The sequence below is a fragment of the Cuculus canorus genome, chromosome 3, assembly GCF_017976375.1.
Source record: "Cuculus canorus isolate bCucCan1 chromosome 3, bCucCan1.pri, whole genome shotgun sequence".
NCBI classification, from domain to species: Eukaryota; Metazoa; Chordata; class Aves; order Cuculiformes; family Cuculidae; genus Cuculus; species Cuculus canorus.
Genome location: NC_071403.1, coordinates 122502284 through 122523989, shown reverse-complemented (window position 1 = coordinate 122523989; position 21706 = coordinate 122502284). Strand labels below are relative to the sequence as shown.

The 21706-nt window shown below is 54.9% G+C and overlaps 1 protein-coding gene across 1 annotated transcript; it reads left to right on the top strand.

The window, feature by feature from the left end:
* Window positions 1–1659: 1659 nt before the first annotated feature.
* Window positions 1660–21351, top strand: TRAM2 (translocation associated membrane protein 2). Its single transcript, XM_009568202.2, has 11 exons — window positions 1660–1922; window positions 10595–10658; window positions 12447–12556; window positions 12774–12890; window positions 13666–13724; window positions 14287–14371; window positions 14510–14580; window positions 15190–15294; window positions 15421–15579; window positions 16474–16637; window positions 16865–21351. The coding sequence occupies exons 1-11, from the start codon at window positions 1803–1805 to the stop codon at window positions 16936–16938; spliced, it is 1128 nt and encodes a 375-aa protein (XP_009566497.2). The 5' UTR covers window positions 1660–1802; the 3' UTR covers window positions 16939–21351.
* The last annotated feature ends 355 nt before the right edge of the window (window positions 21352–21706 follow it).

Here is a 21706-nt window from a genome sequence, read left to right as displayed (position 1 = left end):
GGTGTCAGTCTCTGGTCTGATGACAGTGAGCAGAGATGGACCTGCCCTGCCAGGGGGAGAGGGAGGTCAGAGGATTTAAGCAGGGAGGTGCCGAGCGTGCAAGGAGACCGTGTTCAGCAGGAATTGATTCAAACGCTCCCGCTGGCGGGACAGGGAGGTGTCTGGCTTGTATCGGGGTGCTGTGCTACCAGCAGCTCCTTAGCAGGGAGGTGTGACCCTACAATGCAGCTGGGCATCCTTCCGATAAAAATCCAGCATTTCCCATGTCCTGGCAAAGCCACACGATCACCGGGGTGGATGGCCCTCCTGCGCCGGCTTTGTTCTCTCAGCGGCAGCCACACCATGCCTCAGCACCAGAGCCGCCCAGCGGCTCTGCCACGGTTGGTTTTCATGGTAAAAAAGGTCGAGAACTCACAACGAATTCAGTTCAGCAACCCTTATGTTTTGAGTGATAAGTTGGCTCCAAAATAGATCAGCAAAATCTAGGAGCTGGGTGTTTTCCGTCATCAGAAGCACGTCTAAAGCTATTAGAAGGACAAAAGCGACAGCTCTTTCCTCTGCTCTGCAGATAATGCTAACGGAGGACACCCTCCCGGCTGCCGATGGCCACCCGGTTCCTGAGGGCAGAGCCCGTCGGTGCCCGGGGCTGCCGCACGGGGGTCTGTACCGGTAGGATCTGCTGGGCTGGAGCTTGGATTGTGTGTGTAGAGAGTAGATGAGCATCGTCAGAACGGGGCTCTTGAGCAGCGAGTGCAGGGATAGGACGAGGGGGGTCCGTTTTAAGATGAAAGAGGGGAGATTAGATTAGAAATTAGGAAGAAATGTTTTCCTGTGTCTCGTGCTGGGGGTGCACATCAGTATGGAGAGGTCCTCTCCGGACTTTGCCGTAGGGGATGTTGGCCATTGAGCTCCTGTTGCTTTGTAAGCGAACCGCTGTGAGGCTTCCGGGCTGCCTGTGACACCGCCTCCTCCTCTCACCTTTGCAACAGGCAGGGGGCAGCGGGGGGCGGGCAGGGGACGGGCAGGGGGCGGTGCGGGGGCGGTGCGGGGGGCGGGCAGGGGGCGGGCAGGGGACGGGCAGGGGGCGGTGCGGGGGCGGTGCGGGGGGCGGGCAGGGGACGGGCAGGGGACGGGCAGGGGGCGGTGCGGGGGCGGTGCGGAGCCGGGCAGGGGGCGGTGCGGGGGCGGTGCGGGGGGCGGGCAGGGGACGGGCAGGGGGCGGTGCGGAGGGCGGTGCGGGGGCGGTGCGGAGGGCGGTGCGGAGGCGGTGCGGAGGGCGGTGCGGAGGGGCGGTGCGGGGGGTGGTGCGGAGGCGGTGCGGAGCCGGGCAGGGGGCGGTGCGGAGGCGGTGCGGAGGCGGACAGGGGGCGGTGCGGAGACGGGCAGGGGGCGGTGCGGAGACGGGCCAGCAGGGGGCGGTGTGGGGCGGTGCAGTCTGGGCAGGGGCGGTGTGGGGCGGGGCGAGGCGGTGCAGTGCAGGCAGGGGGCGGAGCGGGGGGGGCCGGTCCCGGTGCCGGCACGGAGGCAGCAGGGGGCGGGGCGGGCAGCAGGGGGCGGGGCGGGGCGGGCAGCAGGGGGCGGGGCGGGCAGCAGGGGGCGGGGCGGGCAGCAGGGGGCGGGGCGGGCAGCAGGGGGCGGGGCGGGCAGCAGGGGGCGGGGCGGGGCGGGCAGCAGGGGCCGGTCCCGGCGCCGGTGGCGGCGCCTGCGCGGGGCGGTTCGGGGCTCGGCGAAGTTGCGCGGGGAAGTTTCGGGGCGGCGGGGCCCCTGCGGGTGTCCCTGTCGCCCATCCCTGCCCCGCGACCATGGCCTTCCGCCGGCGGGCCAAGAGCCACCCGCTCTTCAGCCAGGAGTTCCTCATCCACAACCACGCCGACATCGGCTTCTGCCTGGTGCTCAGCGTCCTCATCGCCCTCATGTTCGAGGTGAGACCCCCTGCGCCTGTGTGTGTCCTCCCCGGGGCCCGCTCTGACCCTGCTTGGGGGGTGCTGGGGTCCCGCACCCCGGCCCGGGGACGCTGGCTCGTTTGGGCACCCCTCCACCGCACCCCTCCATCACATTCCTCCATCCACCCCTTCCATAACATCCCTCCATTACATCCCTCCATCCGTCCCCTCCATCAGACCCCTCCAAGCAGTAGCCCATTCATTCCCCATCTCTCTCGTCCCCCCAGAACCATCCCCGTGGTGCCCAGCGCGGCTCTGGTTTTGGGGGACGCATCCCTGTGCCCTGGCGGGACCCCCGGCTGCGTTCGTGGGGCGCGGGGCGAGGGGACCCCGTCTCCTGCAGCCCGGCCTGGAGCGGGGTCCCTGCCCCGCAGCGCTCCCCGTGCCCCCCGTGCCGTTCCCAGCCCTTGGAGGCGGAAGGAGTACTTTTCGCCTTTGTTTCTTTAACGTTAGCCCTTTTCCAGGTGTTTTCCCCGCAGCGCACCGACCCCGCGCCGTGGGATGAGCAGACGGCAGCCGCTCCCCGGCGCTGCCCCATCCCGCACCCCCGGCTCCCCCGCGGGGCGCCGCGCGGCTGGGGCGGCCGCCGCTCCTGGGAAGGCCGCTGCCCCACAGCCATGCCGGGAGTGCCGCTGCTCCATCTCCTTCCCTCCCGGCTTGCTTTTTCCTCTCCTCTTTCCGGGAGGAGACGGGAGGGCTGTTGGCCGCGTGGCTCGGCGCGGGGTGCCCGGCGTGGGGCGTGCGGGCCGGTCCGCGGCTCGGCCGGTCGGGCGCCCTCCCGCTGCCCCCGCGCAAACCCTCCCCTTCAGCGCGGTGCCACGTCTCAAAGCGAATCCGGACGGGAAAGGGGTGGCCGGGGGGCCTGGCGGAGGAGGAAAGGCCTCTGCCGCAGCGAATCGCAGGAGGAGGAAACCCATTTCCCCAACACCCTCCTGGGGGCGGCCCTCTGCTTTTTAATTCTCTCCCCCCTTTCTTTTCCGCAAATGCATTGAACGAGCGAGTCTCGCCCAGTGCACGAAACCCTTGTGGTGTGCTTTCCCATCAATATATATTTTTAAGGGCTCAAAACTAAACCGAGAGGGCCAGCTGTGTTCCAAAACCACAGGCGAACGCTGCAAAGTTGGGCTGCGAGTTTCACAGTCATACTTTTTAAAAAAATAATAAGTCACAGAGGTTGGATGTCTCGTCACAGAAACCCGGGGGTTCTCCCCACAGCTGGGTTTTTCAGGGTGCCCGTGGCTGTGGTTGTGTGCCAGGAGCCCATCCCGGCGCGGTGCTACCCACGCTCGCTGCTGCGGGGGCTTTTGGTTGACACGGTGCTCCGAGGGCGATTTTAAAATGTGATGAACTCCCCCACTGAGGTGGTGGCAGGGAGGGGTTTGCAGGCTTTCTGATTGTTTTTTTTAATGTCTTTTAATTGAATTTTCCCCGGTTGCTGAGAGGAAGCAATTTCCTGCTGGTGCAGCCGCCCTCCCAGCAGACCCTGGGGAGATGGTGCTCGCCACTTTCAGCTCATCCCTCTGCACCACCTGGCTGCATCCCTGCTCGGCAGCATCTGCCCTTGTCTTCTCCTTGACAGGGACTTTGGGACAGCTCTTTTGGTCCTTGTGGGTATTTCATTTCATTTCATTTCATTTCATTTCATTTCATTTCATTTCTTCCTTCTGCTTTCTTCCTCCTTGGAGGAGAAATTGGGCTCTACTCTTCCCCAGCCCTCTAAACCATCCATGCCTGTTTGTGCTGCCTCTGAGTTTTGGTGGCAGCTCAGGTATTTCTGCCTTTTGACACCTTTTCAGCATCCCCTCTGCCGTGGTGGGCAGGACGTATTGCTGTTCCTTCTCCTCACCACCTTGCTTCCCACCCCATCACTGCACTCCTGTCTTCCCCAATGCCAGTGGTCACGGCTGAGCTATAGCTCAGCGGAAACGGCCAAATCCTGCTCACAATAGGCTGTTTCCTGCAGGGAGGGTTTCTTTGGGGAGGCACAAACTGGATTTTTAACCTTTTCCCAGGCAGCCCTGGGAGCTAAGTGCTGGCTTGCCCTAGCACTGTGCTCGTGGCGGTGCTTGGGGCTGCCACAGACGGGTCCTTCCCTCCCCAAGCACAGCGCAAGGTATGGCTTGAGCATCTTTTTGGGCATGCAGCCACTTCCCCATCCAAAGAGATCAGTGGGCTCCACCAGTTTCCCTGCAGCAGGGAGTGGGTACCAGTTGTGATGGAGATCCCTGTTTGCATCTTGCTTGATGCCCGGCTTTGCTGCCAGCTGCGCTGCTAGTGCCATCTGGGCTCCGGGGAGGGAATTTGGGTGCCTGGAGGCTGCATGCTGGTGTTATGAGTGTGTTTGAGTTGATTATTGGAGTATTGTGTGCATTTTAGATGGTCAGAGCATTGCTCGGGGAGGGAAGCCCAGAGCTTGGTGTGATTTCCTCCAAAAAGAGCTGGCACTCTCCAGAGCTGAGCGCTGTGGGGATTTCTGCCTTGCCAGCCCTAAGCCTTCAGGGTGAGAAAATGCACCTGGTGCATATGTGTGGTGCCAGGAGGGGATTGTGCTACGTGTGCGTGGCTGCTCCATCCCTGAGTGAGGTGGAGCCTGGAAAGAAAACTCTCTCTCCTCTTTTCCTTTGATCAAAAACTATTTTAAGTGACTGCGTATAGAAACGCAAACCAGGTGCTGGCCATTCTTGAGCAGAAATCTTGCATATCTTTTCCCACCCTGCTGTGCAGATAAATGCAGGCTGTGTTTAACCTGCAGCTGCCCAGCAGGGACGGCTCCTTTGCATGGCTTTGAATCAGCCTCCACGTGGGATGAGTTTGGGGGAGACCTCGCTGGTTTTAGGGGGGTTCTTTATTAGACTGGTCGCAGCTGTAACAATTTCTGTAAGATGGAGGAACTGAGTTTCAGTCGTTTTTCCTTTCTGCCTGGAACTGACTGCCATGAGCTCAGGGACGAGGCAGAGGATCCTGATGCTTCTGCATGGGATAGTGGTAATAAAGTTACAAAACATGATAATATAAGAGATGCCATGCCCTTGCCGGGCTTTCCCCCGTTCGCAGAGCCACAACAGTGAGTCATGGTCTCCCAAACACCGGGTTATGACACTGTCAAATGAAGGTGGCTGACGAACGAGCTGCTATTTCCAGGCTTCCTGCTAAATATACTTTCCCCTCTCTGGTCCCCTCGTAGTACTCTGCAAAAAATAAGGCCCTCCTGTCATTAACCAGCGAAAACAAACTGTGTTTCTGCTTCCCCTGCTTTTTGCCAGATGTGGAAACTGAGGCATGCGAGTGGTGTAAAGGCTAAATAGTTGTGGGGGAGCCAGAGGCTGGGGGACAGGGAGGGAAAAAGCAGAAATTTGGTCTGTCTTTAAAAAAGGAATAAACAAGAGGGAGCGTGAGGTGATGATGATTGTGTGGTGCTGGGGGACGAGTGAGTGGGTGCAAGAATCGGGGCTGTGCTGCCCTTGGGGAGGGTATTTTTGTCAGAGCTGGCTGTTTGCTTTTAAAGGCTTTGGACCAAACTGGTCTTCAGTTTACATACAGGGCCTGTGTCAGTCCATACTGTGGGTCACCAAGTTTTTCTTTCAATAAACACCCCAGTTGGTGGGAGTGGAAAACTCTTCAGTTGTGAGAAAAGACTTCGGACGGCATTTTATCTTTAATGAGTTTGAGCTGTTTTTTCAAGTCCCAGCAATATTTTCCAGACTCATACTGCAGGAACTCCCCCAGTCTCCCCCACCAGAGGTTCGGAGCAGCTTCCTTCCTTCCAAGCTGGTTTAACCCAAGCAGGACCATGAGAGTGGCTGTGTACCTGGAGGCTCCCGGCTGGGGTGCAGGAATCACGGATCCTGCAGATCCCACCGGGCCGAGGCTTTCAGTTCATAGAGTAAACTGGTTCCTCTCTGCAAAGGATGCTCAGATATTATCCCACACTTCTTAAAAGATTAAGGGTCGAGAGTCTCAGCAGGCAGACTCTGGGAGAGGCGCTCAGCTGCCTGGATACATGTGCTCGGGTGTATTTATCAGAAGGTGCTTGTATGCCTGCAAGACTGAAATTTGGATTGGAGTTTGGAGGCTTGCAGTATTTCATGGTGCGGAAAAAACAGCATCTTCTAAAAAGGCTCAGGGGGAGTTTTGCTGCTTTGTGTTAGCAGGGCTAGCAGGGCTGTGAGCCTCTCCAGTCACTGCATTGCTAGGGAGCAGGTGCCATAGCCTGGTGCGAGTGTTTGGGCTTTATCCATCACCCGGCCGTTGAGGGCTGGGAAGGAGATGCACTGATTTGATGTCAGGCCACGTTGCTCTGTGAGAAGAAGCCTGAGCCCTGTCTTGGCTGCTTGAGCATCGCAGGAAACTGTGGTCTTGATGCATGCGTTGGGTTTTACCTCTTTGCCATCTGGCTGCCCTTTGGCCCTTGGGTGAGTGTCGTTCAGCGTCAGGACTGTGCAGGCTGCTGCAGGTGCTGTGCCCTCTGCGGGGCTGTAGCAAGGCCCCAGGACAACTGCTTCCCGAATTTGGCTGGGTCAATCGCATCCCTCGTGCCAGGCAGGACTGGGCTGTCCTGAGGAGCATCTCTGTCACCCCCTTAGGCAGTGGTGGGTTGTGTAGAGGTGCCTTTAGTGCAGGGCAGGGAGCGAATGAGGAATATGCAGCCTTTCCTCCATGGTCCTCGTTCAACTAATCCTGTGCAGACAAACCCCTCTGTCCTTTAAAAATCCCCACCTGGGTCACAGTGATGCTCTGTGGGGTTTGGAGTTGTGGCTGCATTAAGGAAAGGCTGAACATGAGAGGGGAAAACCAAAGACGTGAGTTAAGGAGGTGGCTTCATAGTGTAACCAAAACTTGAAGAGGCCCGGTTCTGCCCTTGGCTGCAGCAGTTCTGTGGCAGCTCTGGCTCTGCTCACTTCCTTTCCAGTTCCAGCATCTTGTTTCAGAGCAAACAAACAGCAAGTGTCTTGTGCCTCTGAATAATCCTCAGAGTGCTCTTCCCATTACAAACTTCTCCTTTCTCTGTCTGCCTGCAAAATGCTTGATGTGAGCCCTAAAGCTTTGGCATCCCCAGTGCTCGTTGCTCCTTCCTGAGCTGGGGAAACCTGGTTTCTGCCTTGCAGGGGAGCTGAAGGTGGCATTGCTGTAGGTCATGGTTCAGGTGTTCCCTGCTTTCAAGTTCCTTGGTGGTGGTTTTGTCTCCATACGCTGCTCAGGGCTGTGCGGCAATGGGTGCATCACGAGTGTTCCCCAGCAGCATGGTGGGAGGGGTGCTGTGGGGGTTACAGCTGCCGTGTGGGATTATGGACCCTGATGTTCACTTGATGGAGCTCAGCTACCATCTCCATCAAACCACCTATATCCCTCCATGCCCACTGGTAAGGGGTGTGTTGTGAGCCGTGGCAAAAAGATGCAGCTCCCTCCATGGATGTGCAGAGCGTCCTTCACCTTCCAGGGTTGAGGGATGTCGCCAGCGTCCTGCTCAAGGTGGTTCATCCTGTGTGTTTCATGCTCTTGTCTGCCTTGACTGCTGGAAACTGCAACTCTTCTCCTATCAGAACTGAGATGTTCTCGCAGTGGTGGCAAGGAGGTGGAGGTGACCCAGCCAAAGGGGTATGGCGTGATCAGGACCCCGGTGGCCTCGTGTGTGTCGAATATCAGAAGACAGAGCTAAGCTGGATGGTACCTGTGGTGTTCTGGCTTTCTTGTGTGTTTGTGTTGAAGAAAGTGTGGAGGTGTAAGTGCTCACAAAACGAGATGCAGCCAGTCTTTGGAGTCCTTGGAAAGCCCAGAGACCTGCCTGTGAAAAGGCTGCCTTAGCTGTTAAAGTCCTGCTGATGCCCATACGGCAGCTTGAGTGGAGACTGCACCAAGGTGGAGGCTGAAATTCTTCATACATCCAAATTTTACGTTGGTCAGTACGAGTGCTTCCCAGCTGGCTGTGGGAGAAAGGGGTTTCTGATGCTGGAGAGGAGACTGACCTCCCACACAATGTCTGTGAGATGTTCAGAGATGGATGGGAAGGTTGGATGCACAGAGGTTCAAATTTGGCCCCCAGAGCTGCTGCTGCGGCCGTTCGTGAGCGCTTCAGGGTGTGTGCCTGGGCTTACCCGTCAGTTAAATAGAGCAAAGAGGTAGTTTGTCTTTGGAAATAGTCTGTCAAGGTCCGGCCTATTTGCAGAAGGTTGCACTTACCTTGGGCTGAAGAACATTTTACATGAGCTTTATAAAACAACCACTACCTCTGTGTAATGACAAGTGAAGGATGCAGAGGTGACCCATGAAGTTGCTGGTGGTCCTCTGGCCTGTGGGAAGCAAGTGCAGGTGTTGAGAAGGGACAAAACATTGCTTGATCTGTAAGTGGATGGAGGAAAACTTCCTGCCAGACCCTCCAGAAAAGAAGATTTCTTAGAAGAGTAAACCGTGTTGGGGCTGAGCACTATGCAGCCATCACTCCCCACCGTGGAGATGCTGCAGTGTGGCTTTCTTGGACCCAAAAGTCTGTCTTATGGCCCCTCCAGCAGGTCAGGAGACTTCATCTGGAGATGATGTCTTGTTTTCAGCTGTTTACACCTCTGGATGTCGGCCAGGTACTCAGGTAGACGTAAAAGTCTTCAGTACCTGCTGCTGTCAACACGTCCACGACCCAGCCACCTGCCCCTGCGGCAGCACAGCCACCACCAGCTTCGTGCATTGGTTTCATGTCCTGTGCCAGCTTGTGATGAGGTTTGGATGTGAAATCCCGGTCCTGGTTGTGCTGCACTGCTCTGGGATGAGGTAACTTTGCTTTCCTAGCCAGCAGGGTTTCCACCAGCTAGAAGTGTCTCCTTAGGCCAGGCAATATGCTTTTTCCATTACCACTCCAAACTCTCCCCGCGGTCTCCCCTCTGGCGGCAGAGCGCTGCTCACAGCTGCTTCTCCACAGCAGAGCACAACATGGGGGATTTCTTTTTTAAGTGGGAAAAAAACCACGCACCTAATCTCCAGACATCCTGAAAACACACAGTGGAGTTTGCTTTCCCCCAGCCAGGACTGTGGGATGGGCAGCACTGTGTGGTTGCTCAGTGCTCATGGGCTGGACGGGAACACTTGGCAAGGCCCCCATGTCCCCCCCGCCACCTACGTCCTGCAAGACGTGAGCCATTATTTCCAGCCGGGTTTTTAATAGCCTGCAGCTCTGAAACTGCTGCAGCTCCAGCTGCGTGAAATTCATCTCCATCTGTGTTTGACGGGCGTGGGATGTTTTGGGGCACGGTTGCATATCATAGAGTCATGAAATGGTTTGGGTTGGAAGGGACCTCAAAGCCCCTCCAGTTCCACCCCTGCTATGGGCAGGGTCAACTCCCCCTGGATCAGGGGGGATCAAGGCCACATCCAGCCTGGCCTTGAACACCTCCTGGGATGGGGCAGCCACGGCTTCTTCTGGGCAAGCTGGGCCAGGGCCTCCCCACCCTCATCGTGAAGAAGTTTTTCCTAATGTCCAATCTAAATGTTCCCCCTTGCAATTTAAAGCCATTCCCCCTCATCCTGTCGCTCCATGCCCTTGTGAAAAGTCCCTCCCCAGCTTTCCTGGAGCTGCTTTCAGTACTGAAAGCTGCTCTGAGGTCTTGTTGGAGACTTCTCCAGGCGGAATAACCCCAACTCTCCCAGCCTGTCCTTGTACTCTGCCCTCCTGTGGGGCTGGGTGCTCCCAAAGTGTTGGAAGGGTAGCTCAGGAGCCATCGGAAATGTGAAAATCTCCAGTACCCTGCTGGTGGTGTGGGTTTAGGTGGGATTAAGGCATCAGCAGAGGTTGGAGACGGATGTCTGTGCACTGATTTGCTTAGACCTAGCTCACCGGTTGGTCAGTCTCAGGGGTGTTGCTTCGGGGTGTCGTGGGGTGCTTAGCTCTGCCTCATCCACACAAAGCCTTCTGCTTCACTGCTGGGAGGCTCAATCCCTGGAGTGAAAAGCAGTAGATGGAGAGCAGGGGCTGATGTCCCATTGCAGGCTTTTTCCTCTTTGCGGGCCAGCCTGTGAGGCTGGGGTCTTGCACGTGGCAAGCTCAAGGCTCAGCTCTTTTGCCAAAGCTGCTTCTCTGTGGCCCCACGGGGCCCTGCTGAGCACCTGCGTGGTCTCTACAGCTCTACCACCCCGGTGCCTTTGCTGGAGGAGTCTGAAGGTGCCAGCGCTAAATGTGTGCGTGGCCTGTGGGGCTTTGCAGCCGCTGAGCCTCCTTGGGTGCTGGATGTTGTCATTTCTGCACAGGCCAGGCTCCGGTGTTGGCTGCCTGGAGTGAATGAGAATGAGGAATGGTTTTAATTGAAGGTAATGGTCCTCTGAGTCAGGCTCCCAGTGCCCCTCAGCAGGGGGTCACATATTGCAGTGATCCATGCTGCTGGAGGGATGCTTATCCTCAGGGCGAACTGTCAGGCTGGCTGGTAGCTTCCAGGTTTCTCCCTCTTTTATCCACCCTTTTCTTCCTAAATCCCAGGTTCTTGTTGGCAAACCTCATCCTTACAATCCCCTTGCTGAAAGGCACTTCTGCGAGTGAAGGCAGTGCCTGCACACCTCCCTGGGCAATTTGCCCCACCCTACATGGTAGGAAAAGCGAGTAAATGGTCGCAGAGGAATGGATTTAATGACTGATTTGTTGTTCTTTTTTCTCTCCCTCTATGTGTCTTCGACAGGTTACAGCCAAGACTGCCTTCCTGTTCATCTTACCTCAGTATAATGTCAGCGTGCCTACAGCAGGTAAGAGATGCTGCCAGGGAGGGTCCAGTCACGGTTCTGACCCACTGCCAGCTGTTTGGGCTCACCTCTACTGAAGCAGGCTGTGGGGAGAGAGGCCTTGGTGCAGCCTGCTTGCTTGGAGGAAGGGTTACTGCTCACCTGAATGTTTTCCCAGGCTGTTTCCCATCTCTCGCAACAAGGACGCTGTTGCCGGTCAGTGACAGAACTCGCTCTTATCTCCTATGCTCATTTATTATCCTATATTACCTTACTCGTGTACCTCAAATCTTAGAAACCTGGACCGAAGCTTTGTTTGAGGATAAACAGGGTTGGTGACAGGCAAGTCACTTCACAGAACCATAGAATCGCTTGTTTGGAAAAGACCTTTGAGATCATCAAGTCCAACTGTACTTGCCCACTACTAAACCATATCCCTGAGCACCTCATCTGCCCGGCTTTTAGACCACTCCAGGGATGGGGACTCCACCACCTCCTTGCGCAGCCTCTGCCAGTGCTTGAGAACCCTTACTGTGAAGAAGTGTTTCCTGATGTCCAATCTGAACCTCCTCTGGCACAACTTGAGTCCATTCGCTCTCATCCTATCGCCTGTCACTTGGGAGAAGAGCCCAGCACCCACCTTGCTCCAACCTCCTTTCAGGGAGGTGTAGGCAGTGATGAGGTCTCCCCTCAGGCTCCTCTTTTCGAGACAATGCTTCCCAGCATTGATCTTAGGAGAGGATGGACAGGACCAGGGTAAGGGAGGGCAGCAGCTGGGGTGGGCTGGGATTCACATCACGATTCTTTCTGCCATGTGCCACGAAGACAGCAGGTTTCCCAACTCTATTTCTTCCCCATAAGCTTGCAGGGCTGCAAATAGCTGCCTGAATGCAGATGTTGAGGGGATTTTGAGTGCTGTTTGGTCTCCTGTTGCTCCAGAAGAGCAGAGCCTCCTGTGGGTCCTATTTCTCATCTGCCAGCCTGATGCTGCTGTCTCAGATCTCTTGGTAGCACACGGCATCTGCATTTAGACAGCCAACTCCTGCTCCAGCGGCTTTTGGGGTGAGTGGGAGAGACTGGGTGTTGGGTGATAACCGAGCATGTGGAAATCCCATCCCAAGCCCTAATACTTCTAGTGTGGTGTCCCTGATCCCATCACCTGCTTCAATGCTGCCTTCAGGTCGTCATCCCTCCAGGCTGATAAATTCCCGTCTCCACACCCGAGCCATCCCCAGCCCCTCACCTCTGGCAGGGGAAGCTTGAAGTATCCCAAGTGTCTTGCCACTTGAGGTGTGTAACTGCTAGAGGGGAAACCATCCGCGCTTTGCCAATGAGGGCTCTACCCCAGCTGGAGCCCTTTTCACCAGCCCTGGAGCCACTGGCACCGTCATGACCTGTAGATGTGGTCATGACTAGGGATGTGGTCATACAGTGGACCAGGCTGCCCAGGGAAGTGGTGGAGTCTCCATCCCTGGAGGGGTTCGAAAAGCAGGTAGATGTGGTACATCAGGACATGTTTTAGTAGACACGGTGGTGTTAGACTGATGGTTGCACTTGATCCTAAAGGTCTTTTCCAACCTTAATGATTCTGTTCTGTGATGCTATGGTTTAGTGGTGAGCTTTGCACTATGGTGAGACTTGGTCTTAAAGGTCTTTTGCAACCTAAATAATGTTATGATTCTATGACCCCTCTCTGCCTTTCTGGTGGCCTCATCCAAGCTGTGAATAGGCCCCATGCACCAGCACTTAAGCCCTTACCTGAAAAATCATTTGGGTCATGTGGCTCTGACCCACCGCTTGATCTCTTTGCAGAGGGGGAACTGGTCCAGTATCACTATGGGCTGAAGGATCTGGTCACCATCCTCTTCTACATCTTCATTGCCATCATCCTGCATGCAGTGGTGCAGGAATATGCCCTGGACGTGAGTGCTGTTCAGTGTCTCGAGTCACCGAAATATCTCAAGTACCCTGGGGGGATGTGGTCCCGCTGCAATTTAATGCCACTCTAGGGGTGGTCTGGAGGTGGTGATAAGTGAGACTTTATCCGGGGGCTGCTTGGAGTGGGGAGGAGGAGCGAGACTTGTTGACCTGGTGGTTCATGTTTCCTTATTCCTTTTTTCTCCCTCTGCTCCTTCCCAGAAAATCAACAGGCGTCTCCATCTCTCCAAAGTCAAACACAGCAAGTTCAATGAATCAGGACAGCTGGTTGCCTTCCACCTCACCTCTGCAATTTGGTGCTTGTACGTCGTGGTGACGGTAAGGCACGGGGGCTGGCCAGGCTTTGGGTTCCCTGGGTGGGATTTGATGTTTCTGAAGTGCAAAACACCAATGGCAGCAGAGAATCCCCAGCCAGCCCCTGGGCCAAAGTGGGCATGTGTCGTCAAGTTTAATTTTCAAGTGTGGTGGGTCTTCCCAGCTACGGAGTGAGGGCAGTTTGGGGAGATGCTTCTGCTTCACGCCGAAGCAAGTGGGCTGTGAAATACTTCTGGAGCTGGACCTCTGTAGTCCTGCCTGGCCCTGTCATCTGTGACAAGATGGGATGAGAGGGAACAGCCTCAGGTTGCACCAGGGGAGGTTTGGATTGGGTAGTAGGGAAAATTTCTATACCAAAAAGAGCGGTGAAGTCCTGGCAGAGGCTACCCAGAGCAGTGTTGGAATCTCCATCCCTGTAGGGATTCAAAAACCATGTGGCTGTGGCACTTTGGGACATGGTTTGGCAGATGTGGTGGGATTGGGCTGATGGTTGGACTGGATTAGTTGAGAGGTCTTTTCCAGCCTCAATGATTCTCTGATTCTAAGCTCAGGGACAGGTCCCCTGCTCTCTGCTTGGGGGTCCTGCCAGCCCCCCTTAGAGGATGGCTGAGTTTCAGAAAGCTCCACCTTGGCTCTCGCAGGGGACGGTGTTTTCCCTGTAGGCTGAAAGGGCTCGAGTGCCATCCCCAGCTCCTCGTTTCACTATAGCGTGCCCTGTCAGAACCACACACTGCCTGCTTCCGCTGCTGAGAGCTTGCATCTTTTCTCTTTTTTTCAGGAAGGATACATATCAAACCCTCGGAGTTTGTGGGAAAACTACCCTCATGTTTATCTTCCGTAAGCACTTGCAAGGGCATTTTGTTCTTGGGCTGACCGCTTCCTTCCTCTGTACGGTTTTCCCTGCGGCTGGGAGCAGGGTGCTGACAGTGCAGCGCCCTTTGCGTGCACCCTGCTGCAAGGACACAGCAGTGAGATGCCCAGGGAGGGGGGATATCTCATTTTTGGCCCCAGGGAGGGTGTTCCTAGCGATTTTCTTTTGTGAGGAAAATCCTGTGGGCTTGGTTACTGATCCTGGCTGTTTGCTGCCTGCATCACCTTGGGTGAGTCTCTTTGCTGTTCATTTTTCATAGTAGAAATGAAGTAGGGGATAATTTTCCTTTCTTGGTTTTGTGCTGAGAGCATGGAGACCGCAGCATGAGCATCTGGGTAAGCTCTGAGTGTACCTAGGTCGGCTCAACATATAATTTCAGCCCAGAAATTATGTCTCCTAAATCTCATGGCATCAAAACAGTGAAGGGATTGCCCAGTGCTCCGTGGCCAGATGCCTTCCCTGGCGCCCAGGCCCGTGGGGTCTTGCCATGCCCCAGGCTGGCTCACGCAGCCCATCCCTGTGTTTCAGGTTCCAGGTGAAGTTTTTCTACCTGTGTCAGCTGGCATACTGGCTGCACGCCCTGCCGGAGCTCTACTTCCAAAAGGTTCGCAAGGTGAGAGCCAGGTCGGGGCTCCCATGTGCCCCAGGGTTGCTTGAGACGGTGTTGTCCACTGGCTTTGGGAAATCGGGCTTTGGGAGAAGGCAGGTGAAGGAGGGGCGAGAGGTTAACACGTGTTTCTGCCCCTGCCAGGAGGAGATTCCCCGCCAGCTGCGGTGCATCGCGCTTTACCTGGCACACATCGCTGGCGCGTACCTCCTCAAGTGAGTCGGCTGCCTCGGCATCCTGCGGCCAAGCAGGTTCTTTAGCAGTTCAAGTCACCTCAGCGGGGTGGGGGGGGATTACAGGGAATAAAGGCGAGTGTTTAAAAAGCAGACGGTATTGAGACTGGCCTCCCAGCTGTGGGCCGTGGTTAAACAGTGCTCACAGACCCACAGGGCAGATTCTGAGGGAGTTCAGTGACGTTACACCTGTGTACGGGCAGGCTCTGTTCACAAAGCATTGCGAATCAAAAGTCACACAGGGACCCAGACCACAGGCTGATGGGTGCATCTCCCTTGGCTTGTGCTCTCCCAGCACGGCATGATCAGGGAAGCTCCTGTCCTTCCTCCGAGTGTGCGCACAGAGCAGCAACACCAGCAGGCAGGGCTTTGTGTTGGACCCATCCCAGCTCTGCTGCTGCTTTGGGCTGCTTTTATTGTTTGAGGACAGGGATTTCCCCCATTGCTATTCTACCCCACTGCTCTGGAGGAGCCCAGCCTTGGGCTGGTGCTTGCCACAGCTCAAGGATGGAAGGAGAGATGCTAAAGCTGGAAATGAATAACCGAGGTTGGCCAGCCCAGTGATACTTTCTTTCTTCTCTTCCCTCCTAGCTTAACCCGGTTGGGGCTGATCCTCTTGCTGTTGCAGTACTTAGCCGAATTCTTCTTCCACATGGCCCGTCTGGTGTACTTCACAGATGAGAACAACGAGAAGCTGTAAGCAGGCGAGCTGACCGTGGCTTCCATCCTCCAGCACTCAGGAGAGCCGTCAGCGTGACGGGGGCTTTTTCTCACCTTGCAGCTCAGGCTGCTCCTGCTGATGCCTCTGCTTCCCTCCTGCAGGTTTAATGTCTGGGCTGTCGTGTTCGTGGTCACTAGGCTCTTTACCCTCACCCTGTACATCCTGGTCATTGGCTTCGGGTTGCCGCAGGTGGAGAACCAGGCCCTTGACCCCAGGAGAGGGAACTTCTTCAGCTTTCTCTTCAACAATATCCTCTTCAGGTAGGAATGTCCCTTGCTGTATCTTTCTTGGCTGTGTTATCCCAAGGTGGTTTCTGCTGAGTTTGGAAGTGCCAGCAGGGATCTGATCTAGGTTCCCTTTAGGGGAGCTCTGAGTTAGCTGGAATGGTGTGGAGGGAGGCAGGAGGGGTTAAAGGCTGCAGAGCCATGGTGGAGGGGAAAAGCCAGGAAATAAATTGTTCATTGAGTGATGTTATAAAGCACAAATGTATCTCAGAGAAAAACTTACCGGCTTTCCCTTCTGCACCTGTAACTGCGCTTACATGGATGAGGTCAATGAAAAGGTGTTTTCTGCTTGGATGTGTTTTGCTGCCTGTTGACAGGGGAAGCAGAGGATGGGACGGGTTCCTTGTGCCTTGCTGTCTGTCTGTCAAGATTGGGAGCCTTTCTTACGGCAGCTGTAGGTTCAGTTCATAAGTCGCTAGAACAGGTGTCTCGTCATTCCCGAGCTTTTTGGAGCTATGGACTACTGGCACACCTTAGGATTTGGAGGACTTTTTAGCTCCCTTCCAACCACATCCAGCTTTTAATTGTACAGAGCAACTGGGGACATCTTACCTTGACTGTGCAGATTCTGCTTTGGGCCGTGCTAGTTGAGGTGATCCTACTCATCCATTCCTGTCCTGAAGTCTTAAGAGTCAGCAGTGCCCAGAGCACCCGAGAGCTTCGTGGTGGGAAGGGAAAGGGAAACGGCTGCCCTGAGATCAGGATATGGCAGAAAGCGGAGATGGGGGCTGGAGGGACTGCGCCTGCCACTGGCTTTCAGTGCAGCCGCCCAGGGGGTCCTCAACCACCGGCCCCGATGCGGGTGGATGGCTGGGCTGGTGGTGGCCTTGCTCCTCTGTTCTCAGCCTGCCTCTTCTCCACCCCTACCAGAATGAGTGTGCTGCTGTTGGTGTGCCTCTTCCAGGCCTCAGTGATGTGGCGCTTCATCCACTTCCAGCTGCGGCGCTGGCGGGAGTACTGGAATGAGCAGAGCAGCCGAAAGCGAGCCACTGCCGGCGCCAAGCAGCAAGCCAAGCCGCTCAAGAGAGACTCGGGTGAGTGCCGGGGCCGGCGTGTGGTGAGAGGGCACTGTGGGAGGCGTCAGCCCTGTGCTTCAGCATCCCCTCAGCGATGCTGTGGAGGTGCTTCCTGCTGCACGGAGCCTGGGGGCCCCGGCAGGGTCATCCCATGGTGGTGGTTTTCTCCTTACCTGTGGGCCACACTCAAGAGTGCTAGTGTTTTGGCCTGTGCAAGGGACAAAGTTTTCTCTCTCCTTCCCCAGGTTACCATGAAAACGGAGTGGTAAAAGCGGAGAACGGCACCTCACCAAGAACCAAGAAGCTGAAATCGCCATAGAAGCAAAGGTTTGTCCTTTGGGGAGGAGAACGAGATACCAGGACTAAGAAGCAGCCCCTCCTCCTGGTCCTCACGAGCGTCATCTTGAACAGCTTGGAAACTGGTCATCTACTCCAGGTGTCTCTCGCTCTCCTCTCTTCCTTTCTTTCTCTCTTGAACCATTTGCAATAAAACCAAAAAGGTCCTTTTCCCCTGCTCCCTTGCCCTCATAGGAGCCTTTTCTAGCCCTCCTAGTTTTGCCTTCCTCTGTTTTATCGTAAAGCAGCGTGCAATTTTTTTCTTCTCTATTTTAGTGTTTGGTTATTTTGGATTATTGTTACAAATGCCTCTTGGATGGTTCCAAACAATCCTTTTTTCTTCTACAGCATGTTCCTCCCCTCTCTCCGTGGCGCTTCCCTGAGCCCTGGGGGTCAGGGCTGTGGCAGCTTGAAGGCACCATGTGTCTGTTATGGGAACAGGCTCCTGGGGAATGCGCTGGAGCTCTGTGACCCTGAGGCTCAAGGCTGCTCTTAGGCGAGGGTTGCCTCTCCTTGGGCACATCTGGCCAGGGTCTGGGAAAGGAATCTCAACTGTGTCTTGTCTCGTTGTGGACTTCTGGTTGAGCGATGTTCCTCTGGCCCCTGGTCTTGAGCTAATTTGGGAGAGCAAGGTGGCGGAGGAGGGAGAGAAGTTTCCTTTTCCCAGAGGACCCACCTTCTAGCCTCTGCTTGCCCCAGCTCTCCTGGTACAGCTTGGTCACTCTTACCCTCTTGGCTGCAGGAGGAGAGCTGCCCTGCAGTTGTTCTGGACCTCTCAGCTCCAAGAGCTGAGCTTGGGGCCCTGCAGCTCGCAGTGCCTTGTTATAGGGCAGTGGCATCCTCAGGTCTGCTTGAAACCTTGAGTCCCGCTCTGCTCTGAGTGCTGGCCTGGCTTCCATCAGCCCAGGCCCTTTGCCAGCTCATGTGTGTGCCTTGTGGACCTGGTGTTCTTTTGGGTCATGACCACGTCCAGATGAGCAGACTGGCTGCTGCAAAGGGTTTTGTGTCAGTGGGACAGTGCCCCGCATGCTGTTGCCTTAGCATTCCTCATCTCTACCGTACCAGTCCAGCTGTGCCATCGGCATCCACCAGCTTCATTCTTTGTTTCCAAAGGATACAGAGCTTGTATCCACCCAAGGTGCTATCAAATACAGGATTTCTTCCAAAAAACCTAGCCTCTTCATCCCTTTCTGAGCTGTGAATGAGGTGACAGGGAAGAGGAAGGAAGCTGAGGCTGCAAGGAGCAGCTGGCGCGTATTAGGAAAAGCCTGATCTGTGACGCATAGCTGCTGGCGGATGGAGTTGTCTCAAATCTACCTCAGAGGCCATCTGCTGCTGCAGACCACTTTCCCTCTTGCTCCTGCCTGCTGCCGCCTGTACAAGCTGGCAGGAGATTTGTGGGAACCCCAGGTCCCACTAGCTTGGTCCCTCACTGCCTCTTTGCTGGGGAGCAGCATCTCCTGCTCGGGGCTTTGTGGATCAGTGCCAGCTCGCTGAGCTGCTTCGGGGTGCCGTGCACCAGTCTGGATTTTGTAGGTGTGTGGTAGACCGGTACCTCTCGCCCATAGCTCTCCTCCAGGGCAGTTTCTCTAGCTGGGCTTTGCTGTTGGTGCCTCTTGTGCAGCAAAGCCAGCTGTAGCTTTAGTTCTGCTTTGCTGCGGCAGGAGCAGGCGAGTGGTGGGCTCCTTGGCTGGGTGAGAAGAGGGGGCAAAGGAATGCAAGGAGCTGGGGTGCTCTTTGACACGCACGCCAGGATTGAGGTCCACCTTCCTTGTGGGTGAGGGAAGCACGTGGTGCTTAGAGTGTCCCCTGCTCAGCCCTTCAGGCTGCTGAGCTCTGGCTCCAAGGGCAGCTCTAGGTTGAGGCTGGCACAGTTGTCCTTCACATCATTTGTATTTTTGAGGAATGAGTGACAACTGATTTTCTGCCTCTCTTGGAGTTGGGTTGCTTTCTTCCCCTCCTTTGTAGATGTCTTTTGTCCTTTCCTCCCCCTCTCCTTGTTTAGCCTCAGGTGATGCTGGGCATGAGGGAGAGAATGTGCGGGGCCATGAAAAGTTGTTTCTCCTCTTGTTCCTCCATCCCCACAGCCTCCGAGTCCCAAACAAGAAATGTCAGCAGGACTCTGGTAGAGGAATTCCCCCTTTTCCAGAGGAACTGAGGAAGGAGACTTTGGAGCAGAGCCTCTGGTTGTATCTTGCACTTGCTCCTTGTAGCCCTTGCTGGGTGGACAGAACACATTTTGGCTTGGAGGCAGCAACAGTACCCACAGTGCAACACGATGAGAGGGGATAAAGAGCTTTATGTTGGGGAGGACATGGAAAAGGTCTAGTGTGAGAGGTTTCTCCTTTCCACTGCCTCTTCCCATCCCCAGCCATCCGCTACCACATGCCCTCCGCTAGTGACCACTGACTGGCGTCTGTGCCGAGCTGGTGCCTTGGCAGCAGCTGAGGCATTGACTGTTAACAGGTGACATGTTCAGTCTCAAAAAAACAGCTGCTGGATGATTTCTCCTCCTGCCTGCTTTGGTCCAGGCAGCTTTTCCACTCGCACAATCCTGCGTCTTCATAAAGTAGCTCATGATCTTTGTACCCCAAGTGCCTTATGTTGCTGTGTAGTCTCTTGTACGCTTCATCTGTGCGTGATATCGGTAGCTGGATGCCCTCCCTCTTTACAGTGTATGTACAACGTAGGCTACGTTTATGTGGGTTTTGTTTTCTTTTTGATAGATACCAGTAAAAGGGACAGTTTGTTCTGGAAGCATTTCTATGTGTTCAGTTTTTTTAGATCTATAGTTGATGGGGGGCTTTTTTGCCCTCCCTGTCTTTACTCCTCAGAAATCCCCAGCCCTCTGCTGCTGTTCCCGAGCGTGGCAGGATCCCTGAGGTCTCTTTTTTTGAGCTGAGCCTTTGCTGTAAGGCAATACACGCTGTCATCCCAGAGGACTGCCATCTCCCCTCTGCTGGAGGGGCTACTCTGGGCTGCTTCTGTCTCTATCTTCTGTGCGAGCACCCTCCTTCAGCTGCAAGCCTGCAGTAACCGCTTCTATGTCCATGTCATTTCTCAGCAGACCGAGCCTTCTCTTCAACCCAAAGAGTTTTTTCTTTCCAAAATGGAGTATTTTCATTGTAAGCCCATAGTGGTCAGTCTTTCCTTGACTGCTCTGCATACAAAGATGCCACGAGCTCACTTTTGTTGAGTGGATGCTCTTCTCGTGCCCCATCTTGTCAAGCCCTGTGTCTTCTGCAATAAAGATCCAACCCCAAGCAGAAGCTCTTGTCCACCACAGTGCAGCAAGCGTTAAGAGACTGTGTAAAACTGCAAGTCTTCACTTCCAGCGTGAGGCTATCGCTGCCCCCTTCCTGTGGGCTTCAGGCTGCTTTTGTAGTCTGTGCCCATTATCCTGCCTATGAAGGTCGGGGGTTGAGTGCTCTGTGATTTTGGGGGTGAAGCATAGTGTTTTTCTGCCCTAGCCTAGAAGAGCTGTGACATCCCAGCAGTGGTTCTCTCATTTTTGTCTCAGATAGTTGGGGAATGGGCTTGGGAAGAGAAGGGGGCGGAGGAAGAACAGATGTAGCATTTCACATACAATGTTTGAGTGACTCATATTATGGGGCATTACAGTTGCATTATTTTTTGTTGTTTAGGATTCTTTCTTCTTACTCATCGTGTTTGGGTTAGTAGTGGAGAAGACAAGTTCCAGTTCCCCATAGGTCCCCTTACTCTTAACTTGCCATTTTAACATGTATTTTGGGTAGGCTTCCCGGTTGGAGGGAAGAAGGACTACTCCAGGGTGCCTCCCTTGCCTCCAAGTGCCGTGAAGCCTGTAGGTACCCTGTAGGTACCCTGCCGGTACTCTGCCCTCGCTGCCGCGCGGGGGCATTCACAGCAGCCTCTGTCGTGTGCCTTAGAGGAGGCGTTGGTAGATGGAGCCTTGCTTGCATGGTGGTGGTTCTGGGGTTTGATCTCCAGCCTTCTGGTGAACTTCCCAAGTGTGTAACAGATGGTTTGGAAGGATTTATACTCAAACTGTGAGTTCGTTACCTCACTGCGGGGCTGCGGGGGGTTTGCTGGCAGCGGGGCAGAGTGGCTGGTGTAAAAGTCAGGCAGAGGCACGTAGTCTTTCTTCCAATATGTTGAACTCGAAGGACCAAACTTCAGCAAAGGAACTCAAGGAAAATGTTTGTTCTTCCATATTTATGCCTTAGTGCAAAATTCCTAAATTTGGACAGGGTGGGGAGGGAGTAACCATCTCTGATATTTTATCCCATTTGTTTCATACTTCCTGTCACATAAATTTTTGTACGGATTTTGTTTGTTGTTGTTTGTTGTTAAATGACTTTTGTGATAAACTCAACAAAAGTATTTTTCTGAAATAAATAAATAAAAGGCATAGATTCTTCCACTGCTGCTGTCCACCGATGCTTTATCGCTCTGCTGTGTGCTGCCGAGGGGGCTGTGATGGGTTGCCCTGTCTCTCTCCTGCCATACCAGACCAGTCTGTTCCCTTTGGTGCAGCATCGCGTGTCCTCATACTCCCCACAGCCGGGCTTCATCTTCTCGCGTCTCCCATGTCTCCAGCATGAGCAGCAGCTGCCGAGTCACTTACCTGTGGCTGCCTTCGTCGCTGCGAGTGGAGAATAAGGGCATTTGTAGGATCTGATTTATCTGATGTGGTTTAGGTGCATACTTTATGGTGAGTGAGGTTGTGTGCTCTCTGCAGCTGGACCTGGGTGCGCTGCGTGATTTGGCCG

Bases quoted from the DNA above. Each gene is read 5' to 3' on its own strand.
- TRAM2 (XM_009568202.2), top strand. From the start codon at position 1,803: ATGGCCTTCCGCCGGCGGGCCAAGAGCCACCCGCTCTTCAGCCAGGAG. The intron at 15,295-15,420 runs GTAAGCAGGCGA...TCCCTCCTGCAG, and splicing joins GATGAGAACAACGAGAAGCT to GTTTAATGTCTGGGCTGTCG. The intron at 15,580-16,473 runs GTAGGAATGTCC...CACCCCTACCAG, and splicing joins TTCAACAATATCCTCTTCAG to AATGAGTGTGCTGCTGTTGG.